The sequence below is a fragment of the Alligator sinensis genome, unplaced genomic scaffold (genome assembly GCF_000455745.1).
Source record: "Alligator sinensis unplaced genomic scaffold, ASM45574v1 scaffold134_1, whole genome shotgun sequence".
NCBI lineage: Eukaryota > Metazoa > Chordata > Crocodylia > Alligatoridae > Alligator > Alligator sinensis.
In genome coordinates this window covers 1,808,971-1,826,972 of record NW_005841920.1, presented here as the reverse complement: position 1 = coordinate 1,826,972, position 18,002 = coordinate 1,808,971, and the positions used below count along the sequence as shown (strand labels likewise).

Below are 18,002 nucleotides of genomic sequence, written 5' to 3'. Positions count from 1 at the left end.
TCAATCATTCCCAATCATTCTCATTCATCCGGGAACCAATTTACATGGGAAGGGTACAATGAATCATATTGTTGCAACATGGGATGCCCAGGCAGAGGACACAAGATGGAGGCTTGACATATAAAATGGAAACTTGACATGACTTTGGTTCACTTACAAACACAGGCCTAAACCATACAATATCCATATGAAACAATAAAAATCAATATGAAAATGATAATAATACAATATACAACAGTAAAAATCAATACAAACCTAATAATAACACAATATACAACAGGGGATATCCAAAACCAAAAACTTGCTACCAAAATAAAAATGTTTAAAGCTTATCCTAAGTCTGAGCTCGCTTATACCTATCTATAAGGAATAGAGAGGGAGAGAAAAAGTCAGAAATGGTTGGTAAGGGGAGGGAATGCATTTTAAAATTTAAAAAAAAAAGGAAAAACAGGGGAATTTTGCTACAAAGGTGCTCCCAAAAGAATGGCTTACCATACCACAAGGCAGTGTGTTCACCCTACTTTTATTCAACATCTATGTTAATGATCAGCTACTTCCTGTCAAATGTCAGTGTTTCATCTATGCTGACAGTCTGTCCACACAGCAGATACTGGAGAGGGCACTGAATGAGATGTCAGATTATTACCTAAATAATTATCTCGAGCCCAACCCAAGCAAAACCCAAATCTGCACTTTCCATCTGAGGAACCGGGATACAGAACAACACCTGAATGTCACCCGGGTGACTAGAGTCTCGACCAAGAAACGCTTGGTCTACTTAGGGGTAACATTGGACTGTATACAGCAAAAGCTCGGTTATTTGGCATCCCCCGGGAATGGGGGATGCCAGATAACAAAATATGCCGGCTAATTGAGCGGCCCCGGCCACCGCTTCTCCTGCCACGTCTGGGGCGTCCCTCCGCCCCTCCCATGGCATCGCCATCCGTCCCACGGGCCCCACAGGACAGGGAGGCGGGCCCTGCACAGCCTTGTGCAGACTATTATGCCCCTGGGCCGTGGGGGCTCGGCAGCACAGGCTGCTTTGCCCAGGGCCGTGGGGGCTCAGAGAAACCAGAAGTGCCTCAGTGGGCACTTCCAGTTTCACTTTATCTTTCAAGCCGGCATGCCGCTTAATGGAGCATGTCAGCTTGTAAGATGCCGGATAGCGTAGCTTTTACTGTACTTTGTTACAAAAAGCACATATTAAATACCAAAGCCCAGGTCAACACACAAAACAACATTCTGCATAAGTTTGCAAATTCCAAATGGGGAGCACATCCATCTACCCTATGCACTACTGCCTTATCACTTTGTTTCTCTGTGGCTGTGGCTGTATATGCCTGCACTGCCTGGGGACGCTCAAGTCACAGTAAACATATTGACACCACTCTAAATGATACATGCAGAATTATAATAATAGGCGGCTGAAAACCCACCCCTGTCCCCTGCTTATATGCGCTATCTGGCATCGTGCTGGCATAGCCCCCTTATAGCAGGAGGAAAGTAGCAGGCAATATTGATTGTCAGGTACAAGAATCAGACGACCGCCACCTGCTATATGGACATCAACCAGTGCACCATCATCTCTCAACCAGCGCACCATCATCTCTCATCGAGAAATAGCTTTTTGTCCTCTATCACACCATTAACCACATCACCAGAATCAGTCAGAACTGTCCTCTGACAAAAAAGAATGGTAGAAACTAGGCAACAAAGCTGTTGAATGGAGCTGGCGAGGAATTACCCCCAGTGAGGAGTTAGCATCTGGCTCCAACTGCAAATGGCACACATGGCAAAGCCTGAACAGATTGAGAGTGGATCTCGGACAATGCAACTTTCTCATGAAATCATGGGGCCTCTATGCAACTGACAAATGTATTTGTCAGAAGAAGCAAACCATGGATCGTCTCCTGAAATGCCCTTTAGCACCCGACAAGATCTGGCAACACCAACATCAGATACAGTGCCCTGTGCAGAATATTTGAAGGTTGGATTGGAGGTGCAACAAAGAAGCAGCTTAATTTCTTCCATCCAGCAATAGCTATTTTTTACTTTGAGTCTGAGAGTCTTTGGTAAGCCTGTTATAGCCAGCAAAAGAACTAATCTTCATGTGGTGCATGTCACTTCCATTGAAATGTAGGCCTACAGTCACACTGTATGGACATTTTTCTTTGTTTGGCTTACTATGAGTTCCGGATAGAGGACCAGAGCATGTTAAGGATGGGGTAGGGTTGGGTGAATCTCTGCTACTCCTGGTCCTCCATTGTCAGAAGTTAGAGTAAATCCCCTATTGTTTTAACTTCTGCTAGGGCAAGGGTGATGATAATTAAGGAACCTCAGCCTATCCCTGAAAGCCTTTATCCTTTCTCATTTCTAAGTCCACAATCTGGTTATGTGAACTGGAGGACTGAGCCTCGTGTGGCTTGCAGAAAATGAAGGATTTTGTTTTCAGATGGCATGTCCAGGAATTAGCAACAGTATTTAAACACATACTTGTAGTTTGGAAATTGTGTGTAATGAGGAGGGGTGGTCTAATAAGAAGTATGAGAAGTTAAGTATGTGAAGCTTTACGGAAGCTACTGACTCCAAATAAGTTGTCTTTTAAAGCCTGAAAAGTCTCCAATAGCAGCTGTGCCAATTTTCATATAGCTGATTCAACTCACTTAGATACAATTTTCAGAGAGTGACAGGAGATGATAATCCAGTATGGCAAAACTGGTGGCAGAAGTAAGAAAAAGTAGATTAGATTTATGGGGCGGGGGGGAGGAATAGCCTCAAAACCACTGAATCCTATAACCAACAGGCTTGAAGGTTTTGGCTCAGGTGCTCCTACTGCCAAAGTTGTTTGTTTCAAACAAATCTTGGAACACCATAGAGCACTGGAAGAGAAGTAATATTGTGCAAATATTTTTAAAGGATAAGAGGAAAGCCTGAGTACATATAGCCAGGTTAGCCTGACATTGACCCTTTGCAAAACTATAGAAAACCTGCTTTGGAGTGCAATCAGTAAGGAATTAAAGAATGATCACATAATTAGTGCAAATCAACTTAATTTCATGACAAACAGATCTGTCAACCAATCTTAATATACAGCTTGTTTGGTGGAAGTAATGGATATACGGTGTCTTAACACACTATAAGATTTTGGCCAATAACAGCCTATGAAACTGATGAAGCTCATTGATAGATCCAAAACAGGGCTGTGCAATTCTTTTGGGAGGAGGGCCACTTACTGAGTTTTGGCAAGCCATTGAGGGCCACGTGACAGGCAGCCAAGGGCAGATAAATATTAATTTTCTAAATATTTTAGGGGCCCCACGGGCTGGATAGAATGGCCTGGTCCAAAAAGTAATTGTGAAGGAAAAGTTATCATCCAGTGAGGGCAGGCTTAGTGGGCACTCCACAGGAATCTATTCTTGGCTCAGGGTTTTCAAAAATCATTTCAGTTATCTAAAATCACTTCTGGTAAAAATTTTCAGGTGAAAGAAATTGGTAGCTGGTAACTAATGCTAAGAACAGTTAAGCATTACACACCAATACCATTATATGTGGCATAGTGAGACAAGAGTTGGAAAACTGCATCCAGTACTAATGCCCACAATTTACTAAGGATGTTGACAAATTGGAAAGGCTTCAGAAAAGCACTACAATAATTATTAGAAAATGTGCTTCACACCTACAGAATAAAGTTGAAAGATAAGGTTGAAAAGACTTCATCACAGCCTGTATCTGCACATGGGCAGAACACTTCTTATATTATAAAGATGCTGAATGTAGAAGGCAAATCATAACCAGATCCAGTGACTGGAACCTGCAGCCAGACAAATTCAACTTTGAAATAAGTTCCAGATTTTTAAAACTGAAAGCAGTTAACCACTAGAACAATTTACCTAGGGATTTGGTGGATTCTCCAGACTCTGATCTTTTTAGATCAAGACCATCTGTTTTTCATAAAGATATGCTGCAGTTCAGCCAGAGGTAATGGGTTTGATGCAGGGTTCATGGGATGGAATTTGATGATCTGTGTTCTGCAGAAGGTCAGATTACATAATTTAATGGTCCCTTCTGTTCTTAAATATTGGAATTTTTGTTTTATTTTTCTTATTTAATAGAGCTAAGAAAGAAGCTGGGCTTTTTGATGATAGATTAATCGGTAAGGATAGCAGGGAACCTCTTGTTCATCAGTTGCAACTCCCTGCATCAAAGAGGTGGGGTGATGCACTCTGCTTTTTATTTACTTACTTTACTCTTGAAAATAACTAAAGGAAATTGCTTCTTCTGCGTTTCCCTGAGTTCTATGAATTTCTGTATGCATGGTAGTTCTGATTGTGGGCCACCATCCAATTCACCTCACATCAACCGTTGCTGAGTTTTCTAGCTCAATTAAGCCAGACCAGACCTAAGATTTTCAGATATTCTTGTTAGCCTAAGCCTCTGTTCATCCTTAAGACCTCTTTTAGCTTGATTAATCATGTTCATGGGAAGAGATGATGTTTCCATTTTATTAGTCTACACTTTTATTTTGGAATTTCAATTTGAAATGGAGAATAATTGGCTTTTTTTTCCCTCTCTTTTAGGGCACCAATGCCTCTGCTCTGGAAAAAGACATTGGCCCAGAGCAGTTCCCAATCAATGAACATTACTTTGGATTGGTCAATGTAAGTACCATTTCAGTAAGGTGAACCATGTACTGTTTTATAGTGAACCATAGTTTTGAGGACCATAAAGATTCTTTTGTTGTTTTGATGCAGTTTTAATTTCATATACTTCCTTTTTAACACTGCTGTGGGGTTCAGTTTGTTCCAGGGAGGATTTTGGCTAACGTACTTAAAGTGATTTGTAGCTGTATCAAATACTTCAGACCAGTTACAATTCTGAAGACCAGACCATTCCAAAAGTTGTTTTTTTTAACAGCCTAACTAATACATAAATGAGACTCAAACAAGTACTGTTTGCATCAGTATCAGTGGGAATTTACTACTGATTTGGGGCCCCTTGAGAACATACTAGTTTATGGGAATGATTACCAAAGAGATTCCTACTGCAGTTAATACGTTAAGATTTTCTTTACATTTTAAGCTTTCATTTTCAGTCCTAGTCAGATAAATAATAGTCACATTTATACTTTGTTTTTCCTGAGTGGCTGTCAATACAAGGTGTGGGACCCATATTGATAGCTGTGTGGTCATTAGGGTGGTCTGCTACAAGGGACACAATCAAGTAACTAGATTATGTTCCGTTGCACAAGGATTAAGGGTTTTTTTGCTTTTACTTTGGCAGTTTGGGAACACCTGCTACTGTAACTCCGTGCTGCAGGCATTGTATTTTTGCCGGCCATTTCGGGAGAATGTGCTGGCATACAAAGCCCAACAGAAAAAGAAGGAAAATCTCTTGACTTGCCTGGCAGACCTTTTCCACAGTATTGCCACTCAGAAGAAGAAAGTTGGAGTGATTCCACCAAAAAAGTTCATTTCAAGGTTACGAAAGGAGAATGGTGAGTGAAACTTTTTAGGAGTTCATGTAATAGGTGAAATTGGTGAAAAGAATCACCAGTGTGGCTAAATTAATCAAATATTCAGTTAGATATCTAATAAGCTTTTAGTACTTTCTGCTTCTTAGATATGAATTATTTTGTGTGCACGTGTGTGTATCTACATACTCACAGCATGTATATATGTGCATGTAATATAATATTTGATGACAAATATACCCAGTTTGTAATCTTCCATGGGCACATAGATTGTCTAAGAAGTTTTCATTACAGTAAGGGCAAGACTATAGCAACCTAGCGTAAGCCATGAGTGGGGAGATAGAGGGACCTGTATCAAGCACCTCTCTGCAGGGGTTTTCTGTCAGGGATCACAGAAAGGGATATTGTGGGGAGGTGGGAAAAGTGTGAAAATTAGGTCTGTGAACACTGTTAGTACAAAACACCACAGGCATTGGTGGTGTATGTATGTGCATAGAGAAAGCTGCATCTGCTGCTTCCCCTCATTCCCAGAAGTAGTGGTGGTAATCCAGTTTCACTGAGCACTGGGCCTTATTTGTTGGTAAGAGGCGTGTACTCCATTTTAAGCAACTGCTCTGTTCAGTGTGTAAGGGCATGTGAGAATAGGAGAGTTCTTGATAACACAGTTTAATTCTGCTTAGGAGCCGTATCAGTGTGGGTGACAGCCCCACAGACGATACGAAGGAAAATGGTCTATATATCTATAGCCCCATGCCTGATGGACAGCCGCATGTGCCTTGGTAAGAATGGCATTAAAGGGATAAAAATACAACTATTTGGGGAACTGAAATACCTGCTTCATCAGGAAGAGGAGATGGGGGATATCCAAGCCCCCAGTAGGAAAAAAAGTATTGGTGGACATTCTGCAACTGGATCTTCTTAGACTTTTCTTTAGGGATGCCTCCCACATGTTTCTTGTAAGTGGGGGCAAAGTGGCTCATTATGTATTGACTTTTACTGGCAGACAAGATGATTCAGAAAGTGTCTTCAGGAGCAGTGTACCTCCAAGATTGCAATATGAAAGCGGTACATAAAATAAAAATAGCTCTATTAAACCTAGGTCTCAATCCAGTAACATACTTCATACATACCTAATTTTAAGCGTCTGACTAGTTCTGTTGAAATTGGTAGGGCTACTTATCTGCTTTAGTTACGTATGTTTTATGTGCCTTGTTGAATTGGTAAGCATATTTGGGAAGAAAATCTGAATTTAGGCATATTCATTTCTGCATGGAAAAAAACTGTTTGGAGATGGGCACAATCATATGACTTTGTCTTTTGCAGATCTCTTTGACAACTACATGCAGCAAGATGCACACGAATTTTTAAATTACTTGCTAAACACCATTGCAGACATCCTACAGGAGGAGAAGAAGCAGGAAAAGCAAAATGGAAAATTAAAAAATGGCAACATGAATGAAACTGAAGAGAACAATAAACAAGAACTCACCTGGGTGCATGAGATTTTTCAGGGAACACTGACTAACGAAACTAGATGTTTGAACTGTGAAACCGTAAGCATTGGGGTGGTTGTTCTTACACATTGTTTTTACACATATAGATAAATATATGTATAAAATATGTGAATCTATTCAGCCATCTGAGAAATGTGAATATTCCTGTATTTTCTTTACTTCTTGAAGTGAGTATATTCTTTTCTAAAAGTATATTTTTATAAGCATCACTTGGCTACCCTGCCCCAAACCTTGCAATCATAAATATATATCTATATAGTTAGATACCTCATTAGCTGATCTGGTGCTTCCTGTTATCACCTATCATATTTATAAATAAAACAGATAAGAATGCTGCAGCCGTGGGCAATGAATTTGCCTTGTTATTCCATAAGTTAGGGATAACTGCATCACTCACAAGTGGCAAAGTGGAGATTCAGTTGTGTTAATTCATCCTAGGAATGTCATTAGCACAGACAGATTGTATTGGGTTATTTTATTCATTGTTTTAAAGGACGCTTTCAACTTGAAGTCTCATATGTTTGAAAAATGAGTACAAGATAGTTCCAGTACCACACCTGATTGTACACCCCCTGCCAGTTTTTGTGGTTTTTTAGTCACATTTTCCTATTTTAATAAATTTTGCTGTCTCGGCTACTGTTGTATGTGAGGACCCCATAAACAACAGGGGAAAATGAATGCAAGAGGGAACAATGAAAATAGACTATTCACTGGTGCTGCCAGATGTACACAGCACCAAATCTGATCCCTCCCAATCACAAGATAGCATAGTTCTCCACCAAAATCCCACAGGAAGTGGAGAGTAAGTTGCTACTCAGCATGCTCAAGGGTTTGTTTAAATTGCTATCTGACGCTCCCAGGGTGCCGTTGCCAGTCACACCACTCCCATCTGTTTCGGCTCTGCATGAAACAAACTTGAAAATGTAATGGTGGTGAATGGTGGTCCTCCATCCCCTTCTACTGCTCTCAACATCTCTGTGTTCAGTTGCCATCACCACAGCTTTATTTCCAGGTTTGGCATGTACAGAGTAAAAGTAGGTGGGAAGGTCATGCTTGAAAACAGCTACCCAGAAGCACTGGGGAAGTAGTGTGGAGATAAGTGGATCAGAATCTGGAAACCAGACTGGAAAAATTAGGAAATAATCGGGAAATTAGACTGGAAACATCTGGGAAAAAAGCTTGTTCTGCTCTAATCTGTTTCACTTATAATAATACTAGTAAGAATCACAAGTTTAAGAAATCCCCCCCAAAATAAAAGGTGATTTTTTAAAAAGTTGACAGTCTCCTTTTAGACTGGTATGGCCAAATCCTACAAGAGCGGAGGGAGGTATTTAGTTGTGTTAATCTGAAGTCAGGTAGAAAGTAAGGTAAATTTGCACCTTATAAACTAACTAAATCACAGCTTTGGTGAACATGAGCTCACTTCATTAGATTCTGCAGAGCACATACATTCATTGCTTACTCAGGCAAGCTCCCACTGGCTGTGCCCAGGCAAGTGCGGATGTGCAGTATGTGGCGCGCACAAACGGGTCTGTGGTGACACATGCCACACCTGCAGGCATTCCCTGTGCTGCTACCTTGAGCATGGGTGGGGGTTGGCCCTGGGAGAACCTGGGGTCAAAAAAACCCATGCCTTAAAAAAGCAGGGTAGTGCATGTGGCGGTAACGCGCGCTGCCCAAAACTGGAGCCTGGCCTGCTGGAGCCATGCTCTGGCTGCCAGCCAGGCTCCCAGCTGCAAGAGTGCCATGGCTGCAGCTCCCCAAGGCCCCCAGAAGCCCAGGTAAGGCTGCTTGGGGCAGCACAGTTGCTGGCCCCATCTTCCCCTACCCCCATCCAAGGTATCCTGCTATGCGATAGGCTGCACGTGGCACAGGCATTCCCTGGGGACAAGTAGCAATGGCACTCGTCCCTGAGGAAACAAATGGCCGTGCTCATCTGAACGTGGCCACTAAAGCCAACTTTTGCAGAACTGCAAAATGCCATATGTGTAATGTCCTAGTGATTCAGCAGTGGGAAAATTTGCTCATTCAGACTGCTGTGGTAGGAAGATTGATCCTGTAGCTTCTCAAGGCTGCAGGAAAAATGTATTTTCTAGCTTGTATGATGGAATCTTTGTGTATTGTTGGTCTCAATCTTTGGAAAGCAGCAGAACAGATTAATAGATGTACATTTATCTCTGTTGTAGTATAAATATTCAGATAACAGCTGTCATATTATCACTTGTTAACAATGTAGATAGAATCCAGTCTTCCGTTCACTTTACAATATACTGTTCCCTGGATCCAGACTGGAAGTCTCCCCTACACTTTCTCTGAATGTTTGGTACTGCACCTATTGAAACAATTGGCAAAATTCCTACTTACTTTCATGCCAACAAGACCAGGCACTAAACCCTGTGAATGGTTTGATGCCTACTCTTGTTCTTAACATTTGGTAAGCCAAACAGGACTTGATTTACTCTTCATTCCAGCTGCAGACACACAATGTTCTCTGAAGTTTTGATGTTCTGTCTTTTGAATTCTAGCTCAATGTTTACACTGCCCTAAGATGTTGCCAGTTTTGTGGTTTCCTATGTATGTATTCAGGATGCAATTGCATCTTGGAGAGGACTTTTGTTTGAAGAGCTGCAGTTCATTGTATTTGGATATATTTCGTAACTCTATGCATCTTCAGTTGGATCAAAATTCCTCAGAATCAGTGTGCAGGTTCTGGGCTGAGCTGGGCTAGATTCACCATGTCAGTAGGGTTGAGGGTGCAAAGATGGGTCCAAAGTAGAACATTGATTCCGTAACGCCTTGGATTTGGGGGATCTGAATCAGAGTTCTATGGCTCAGAACCAACTCTGGCATTTATTCTAGAATATTGAATTCTGTTCCTCTCCAACTTTGGAGAAGTTTGGATCCAAGTCTGTCTTTGAATTTTGCTTTTCAGTCCCATCTCTAGTTATTCCAGAAGCCACTTCCAGCAGTTCAGAATGTTCTGTCTGTGTGCGCTGTTTGTATAAACAAGACTGTTTTTTACAAAAGTAGCCAAAATCAGCTTGTAGGGTAATCCTGCTGCAAACTCAGTTTCTTTCAGAGCTGCCTAGCACATGACAAGAATTCTTGGACCACTGCATGGCCTATTCCAACCATACAGTTGGTCCAATAAAATATGTTAATTCTTGCCCCTCACAAATTCCCTGGACCATCACAGTAACAACATCACCTCAACACTACCTAGTACATAACCACCTTTCTATATTTTGGAGATCTCCCTCAAAAAAATAGGGTTTTTTTCTGAAAATATCAAAACATTTCAATATAGTCAGAATCGCTTTCTCCATCTTTTTTTCCTGAACATCATTAATTGAAATAAACATGACTTTATAGTTTACATCTTGACAGGTTTCTTCCAATGGAAAACTCCTCCTCCTCTTCTATTTTTCATTTTGCTGCTTCTTGGATGAGCATCTAAAGGTCATAAATTAACTGAAAATTGGCTGCTACAGAAATATGGTGCTGAGAAGCCATATGAGCAGATGTAGTGGTCAAATGAACAGATGTAGTGGTCACTTGAGTATGATCAGCGTATGGAAAAGGTGCCAGACACAGAACTGGTTGGTATAAAAACCGGGTGAATGGGTTTACCAATACAGTGAATATACTTGTATAAACCCAGACATCTTTTTCAGAAGAGATTACGATGAGTTAGTTTTTTGCTATTTACATCTGTAATAATTGTTCCAAGTGTAAACTATGATGTACTTAAGTTTCTGATACATTTAGAATGTGTCTTCTTACTGTGTATATTTTACATATATGGTTTTTGTTACAGGTTAGTAGCAAAGATGAAGATTTTCTTGACCTTTCTGTTGATGTGGAGCAAAACACATCAATTACTCACTGTCTAAGGTAAATGAATGGTAGTTTCATAAATACATTTTATATTTCTACTCAACTCTGCTAAGTTCTGCTAGTCTAGGAGAGAGAAAATAAAAGCTATGTAAACATCAGTTTATTAGCATTTTTAACAAGGTATTTCTGAGCAGCAGTAGACGAGACTAAATAGGATATTCATATAACAGCAGAATACCGAATAAGAATATATTTTACTGTTTGGTATCTTACCATGAGTGCAGGAGAGAGAAGAAAAAGATCCTTCAGAATAACAGTTGGATTCTTTGGGATTTTTGCTCAACTTTAGTGCTCAAGCACTTTGCTGGTTAAAACTTATGCGTGTACCAAAATTGAAGCATGTGTTGTGCTAAACGGGCAGCCTAGCTCCTAGACACAAGCGATTTAAAAAAAAAAAATCTGTTGCTTTGTGTATTATTCTGCAATTAAAGGCGAAAAGTAATCCTGTTTATTTGCAAGTTCCCATTCTGTAGCAAAGCTGTAGTACAACAGAATCTGACAACTTTTTAACTATTATCCCTGAAAGTTGCATTTTAAATGCCATGTTTAGAAGGGCTGGTTGTACTGGGTGGATTTTAAATATCTTGAGTCTTGGCACTGAGTCGTATAAATCAATATGTGTATTTAAACACTATGTTTTGCTTAATCCAATGATATCAACAGACCAAAATTTACTTTTAGGCTCTAGAATTACTTTTGAACTTTTAAAAATACATCTTAAAAAAATCTTCAGAGTTTAAGGGAGACCTCCTTAACGTTGCACACAAACTAAAATTGAGCAGAAAGAGAGCAGTGAGGAGTGAACAGCTTCCTGAACCAAACAGAAGTGATCCATTCCACAGAGAACTACTGCCAACATCTTGGAAGTTAATATTTCATTTTAAAAACCTTTAGATTTAGGGTTGTTCTCTCAGTATCATCCTATCATAGGATTTTGTAGTGATCCACACCTTCAGAACATCTCACCATCAGTGTAATAAGTTTAATTGCTAAGCTAAGAAAACATTTCTTGCTTAAAAAGGGCTCTCTTTTCCAAGGGAGCATACTAGCAGTTCTTTTTTAAAAAAGGGTACATTTTGAACCTGAGATTCCTATGGTCAGATAATCTTGCCAAGTAGGTTGGGAGGGGACCTCATTAGATCATGTAGTGCAGCTGCCTGCTCAAGACAGGATTGTCCTTAGCTTGTTAATGTAGAAGTTGTGGGAGAAAGTGTCCAAAGCCTTGCTGAAGTCAAAAACTACATCATATCTACTGTTCTCCCCACATCCACATAGCCTATCACCTTATCATAGAAAGAAATTAGGTTAGTCAGGCATGACTTACTCTTGATTAATCCATGCTGGCTGTTCCGGATCACCTTGTTCCCCTTACATGCATCATAATAGATTCCTTGAAGACCTGCTCCATGATCTTTTCAGGTACTGAAGTCAGGTTGACCGGTCTATATTTCCCGAAATTCTCCTTTTTCTGTTTCTTAAAGATGGGCACTATCTTTGCCCTTTTCAGTCATTTGGGACTTCAACTGACCTCCACGAGTTCTCCTTCAGCATTCAGTATTTCTTCAGAGATCCTTCCTAATAGCCAGTCCCATACATACATTACTTTATAGTACAAAGCCATCTACAGGTAACAACTACACAATTTAAGAATCCTCTCCATCTTCCATTGCAGGAATAAAACAGAATCAAAATCATACAAATCTTTTTTGGAAGGTAGCTGCAGATTGCTACTTACAAAATGTGCAAGGCAGAGAATAAGCAACCACTATCTTTTGAGATGGCCTTTTAAACAAAGAAAAATCTCTGTTTAATAAGTATAAATAAAGCTGGAATCTGGATTTTTCCTGCCCTTTTTAATACAGTACCCTTCATTAGAAAATGGACATAAATGACTCTGCAGTCTTTGTTTATAGGGAACATGAAGTCTTATTATTTTACTATGCTTACCTGGCTATCTTTTATGAAAATAATCACTTTGGTGCATCTTTACAATATGAATACAGTGTTGAAAAACAGACTAAAATAGAAATATTGCTAGGGGCAATATTTCAATAAAATATGTTTTTCACTTCTTCAGATTAAAATGTTTTCACTACAAGCATTCCTAAGAATACAAGTCTGCAACATAATTCTCTTCCACTGGGTAAAAGATCTGGCAAACTGCAAGAGAAAAATTCTTCTAACAACAAAATAAATTATGCGTCAATTATTTTTATTTCCTCAAGGAGTTGTAAAGACCATTTGACTCGCTGCTTTTGATCCTGACTTCTAACTAAAGTCTTTTTAAACAATTTTTTTTTTCCCGCTAAATATGTTCCTATTTTTATTGGGCACTTAAATAAATAACACCCGCAGGCTTGTCCATCTTCTGGACACAGATAGATGTTTTGACTGCTGGACAGAGCTCACAAAAAAGAACTATGGGATAGGGGGTTTTTAAAGTTCTAAATAAGACTAGTACTGAAAATAATATAAATATAATTCAATCAAATCTTTCTCCATTTAATGAAAAGATTAAAAGAAAGTGTTAAAAGTGTCTTGAAAATAGTATAGCAGTGGTTGGAAATACCTTTCCCCACTCTTGCAATCCTTATGCATACAAATCTTGCTGGAATCCCAGAAGGAGATATTTGCATTTAAGTGCTAAATTTCCATAAAATACTACTACTCCATAAAATACTATTCCTCATTTGGTAAAATAATAGCGAAAGTGAGGATAATGACACCAAAACCTCTTAATACTCTCATAGCTCCCTGACTTGAGATACTACCCATTTGCTCCTAGTCCAGCAAATACTTTAGAACATCCTGATGTTTAAACACAGATAGTCAAAGGGTATACTCATATAATTTAAGTACACATTTAGGGTGTCCATACACGTGCTTTGGGGTGGAGGGATGGGCACTTTAATTAGAGCGGCTCTGAGAGCTGCTCTAATTAAAGCACCCACAGTGTCATGTGTATTCAGTGTCCCATGCTTCAAAATGGTGGCGGGGGCACTTGAACTAAAACATGTTTGATAAGCTTTAGTTCAGGTGTCACCACAGCCATTTTGAAGTGCAGGGACGCTGAATAGAAGTGACACACAAGCTGCTGGAGCGCATTAATTAAGATGCTCCAACAGACTCGAGTCTGCTTCGACGGGTGCTAATTAGCTCACGTCAGAGCAGACATCCATCATGTGTATAGGTGCTGTTAAGGCCTAGATGAAAGGGTTTAAGTAGTACTTGGGTGGCTAATTCCACAACTGCAATCCTCAAAACTCCTTTTTTAGATGTAGCCTAATCCTATAGGTGCCTAAAATCCATTGGTTTGCACTTCAGTTTTTTACAATATGGTTTCCCAGGTATTGAGAGCTGTGTTTCTGGACACAGATGGATGTTAGCTCAAAAGCTGTCTCTCACATTAAAACTCACTGCCATTAAAAAACTGGGTATGTTTCTGCATATATCACCTGAGGGGCTTAATCAAGAAAGTATTCTTAGATCATGCCTACCAGATTGAGTTCAGCAAACATGTAGTGGCAGGAAGTGAAGGTGCACAAAAGGGGAGCAACAGCACTGGGTCCTCCTGTCTTTAAAAGTAAAGAGGGACCCCTGGGACTTAGGAGCCCAGCTCAAGGAGAAGGTTCAGGATTGTGCATCCTGAGTGACAGGAGGCACCTCCTAGGAGGGCTAGAGTAAAAAATCAAAGCCCCAGATAGAGGTAGGGTTTAATATTCCCCTGGTCCTTGCCATTTCATATTCGGTAGTTTGGGTGGCTCCCTACCCAGTGTGCCTTTTTTTATGGATCCCATTCTGAAATGCCTAATTCTCCCCACTCATGGGGAGCTTAGGTGGCTAATGAAAGGTTGTAGATTCTGTCACAGAGACCAAGAAGATTCTTTGGAAATCAGGGCCTGAATGCTTTGCTGCATCAGAATATGTTATAATGTATATGATAAAAGTTTATAATATACATGTTTTAGAAACTGGATAAAACTCCCATTGACTTCAGCAAAGGCAGGATTTCATGCATTGTGTCTAATTTGTTTTCAGTTTGATCAGTGTAAGCATGCCATTAAAGGAAGAATGTTAAGAAATCTTAAGATCTAAGCATTCTCTTTGTTTGCAGGGATTTCAGCAACACAGAAACATTATGTAGTGAACAGAAATACTACTGTGAAACTTGCTGCAGTAAACAAGAGGCCCAGAAAAGGTGGGTAAAGATCAGTGCAGTTTAACCCCTGTTCAAGTAAACTGCCTCTGATGTGAAATACCACTTTTCCCTTTGGATCGTTTTTGAGAGGAGGGATTTTACCACCTCTTTGATACAACTGGCACTTGAGGCTGTTGCAGCTTTCTGCCCACACTTTCATAGAATCCAATGTGATTCTGATGTGAGACAGCACAGCTCCCATTTATTCCCACTTATTTGTGCTTATCTCAAGCCTGAGTTTGACATCCTGAATACAGGCCTCCTTGTGCTCAGGTGTCTTTAATTCTCCCCATACCTCTCCTGGGCAACGGACTTTGAAACTTAAGAGGTGGAGCCAAATGTCTTAGACCTAAACACCATTCCCCAGAAAATTCTGTGTATGTTTAATTGTAAGACTGAGGTAGGAATAGCACTGAAATTCTTAGAGTTTCATGATATACACTCTAAAACCATTACTAATAATTTCATAGGATGAGAGTAAAAAAGCTGCCAATGATCCTTGCATTGCACCTCAAGAGGTTCAAATACATGGAACAGCTACACAGATATACTAAGCTGTCTTACCGTGTGGTATTTCCTCTGGAGCTGCGTCTCTTCAACACATCTGGAGATGCTATCAACTTGGATCGCATGTATGACTTGGTGGCTGTTGTTGTTCACTGTGGCAGGTAAAGTGCATTTGAGTATACCCTAAATTATTATTATATCAAAAGTGATGTCCACGAGAAGCTTTCAGAAGAAATTTCCGTAAAGTCACAAGATTGGCTTAAATACAATGGGCGCATCTACACGTTCATTAATGTGCTTTTTCTACTGCACATTAATTTAGTACCTCTAATGTAAGGTAATAAATAAATGCACATTAGGCTGCCCTAATGTGCAGTAGCGAAAGTGCTTGCTTTTTTTAGTGATGCTTAATGTGCAGTAGCCTATTTTACTGCGCATTAGCATATTAGTATGGGTTTTGATGTGGCTCTACTGAACAGTAAAATAGGCTACTGTGCATTAAAGCACATGTGTAGATGTGTCCAATAAGTCTTTTAAAAACTTCCAGATTCCAACTTTTTCTACAAAAGAATCTGAAATGAAAAATGTTTTCCAGGACTAAAATTCTGTTTCCAGGGCAGGTTTTTTTAAACTAGTAACTGTGGTCTATAGAAATGAGACAGGAGAAATTATGTATGAACGTATTGCCTAATTTCTTTGCCAACACTGTACAGGCATATCCAGAATTTTGGCTTTGGGTTTGAGCTGTGCTAAGTCACTATGATATCAGTGAGAAAACATAGGGGAATAAGGATCTGCCTGGTAAATCTGTTTGCATGTTTGTGGTCTATTTTAGGTTATGTAAAAGTGAATTATTATGAAACACACTGTATGTAAAATACATATATATAATTACAAGCCAGCCCAGAACCATGGGGAATAATGTTCTGGCTTCACTCAGATTTTTTTCAGTTAAGCTGGGACAAATTCAGTCTAATTTAAATAGGTTTATGTGAGCATACCTAAAATTAGAATCTGGCTCTGTTTCTCCATTCCCCAGGCCACCAAGGTTAGAAACACATATAGAGAGTATAGTCAGATTTTAGCAGGAGAGATTGTATATATACTTTTTTTTTACTAAGTGGCTTAGAAGTGGTTTAGAAATCTGACTAATTTTAAGGATTGGTTAGCACTGAAAGAAGAATGGTTTGAATGAAGAATGGTAGCTATAACTGGGGACTACAAGAGTTGGAGATTGCCAAGCATGGAGAATAAGGAAGAAGCTTAGTGAACCAATTGAAATGTGAGCTATTGCCTGCCTTTGGCATCCAGTAGGAGATAATTATTTTTATTTTTATATATAATATCAACCAGCTTTTTTTTTCTTTAAATTTTATTCAGAGTTTTTGAAAATATTTGCAATAGTTTCTGCCTGCCACCAACAAACTGCCAAATACTTTTGAAGTAGATATGTAAACTACTTTAATGTCAATAGTAAGAGGACACTGGATTTTCAGTTAACTGATTCACTTTAGACATTTCAATAAAAAGGAAAGGAGGATGACATGATTGCTTAGGAATATGGGTTATCTCATAAGAAACTTCAATCAAAATATGTATTTTTCAACATATCACTTATCATGATATACCCTGATGCTTTAATTTTTTTTTTAGTGGACCTAATCGTGGGCATTATATTACCATTGTAAAAAGTCATGGATTTTGGCTTTTGTTTGATGATGACATTGTAGAGGTCAGTATGCTAATATTGATTATGACTATTAGCAATGCACTTGTTCACTTATCCATTTTCTGGCCACGTTGCACTGACTGCTCACACTCAGTGTGCTATTGACTAAAATCCCCTCGTCTTTGTTTCTCTACTTCTGTTTTCAACTGATAAGCCTCCAAGAGTATAGTAGCAATTCTTGTTATTCATTCCTGTGTGCTTGACTTCACACTATTACATTTCATCCATTAAATTCTGACCTTGATCTGGGTTTAGATTGTAATTCTGTAAAAAGGCAGTGTGTGTTGTGATGTAGTTTTGGTTCGGGTTCATCTCTATTAAAAAGTAAGATTATGAACAAAAGGATTAAACCTGAAATGGTTACTTGAGAACAACTCCCATTGATGTTAACAGTGTTAATTTTCTCTCAGATAAACATAAAATGTTTTTAGACCAGATATTTATTTTATTTTTGAATGGTTTTCTAAATCTAATCTAGTCAAGTTAAAATACATTAAAACCTATGGCTAAGTGCAGACATTCTGGGAGGTTAGGGGGGGCGGGTTAGATCATGTTAAAAATGGCCACTTGATCTAAGGATAGTCAGGATGGAGTGGTACTGGGGGGTGGTTGGAGGGGCAAACAGGTTTGGGGGAGATTGGGGGTATGTGGAAGGGATGTGGGGGAACAGGCAGGATCCATGGAAGC

The 18,002-nt window shown here is 39.4% G+C and overlaps 1 protein-coding gene across 5 annotated transcripts in view; it reads left to right on the top strand.

Annotated features, from left to right (window-relative positions):
• The window catches only part of USP46 (ubiquitin specific peptidase 46), a 72,093-nt gene that overhangs the window by 43,937 nt on the left and 10,154 nt on the right, over nt 1-18,002 (top strand). For 3 of the 5 annotated variants that reach the window (XM_025198341.1, XM_025198340.1, XM_025198342.1), the window contains 6 exons: nt 4,578-4,658; nt 6,794-7,023; nt 10,802-10,878; nt 14,996-15,079; nt 15,550-15,747; nt 17,240-17,318. In XM_025198341.1, coding sequence (XP_025054126.1) covers nt 6,811-7,023; nt 10,802-10,878; nt 14,996-15,079; nt 15,550-15,747; nt 17,240-17,318 — 651 coding nt within the window. In that variant the 5' untranslated portion in view covers nt 4,578-4,658; nt 6,794-6,810. Of the gene's footprint in view, nt 1-4,577; nt 4,659-5,280; nt 5,495-6,793; nt 7,024-10,801; nt 10,879-14,995; nt 15,080-15,549; nt 15,748-17,239; nt 17,319-18,002 lie in introns of all 5 variants that reach the window. The other 2 variants (XM_014517662.2, XM_014517661.2) reach the window with 1 other exon arrangement.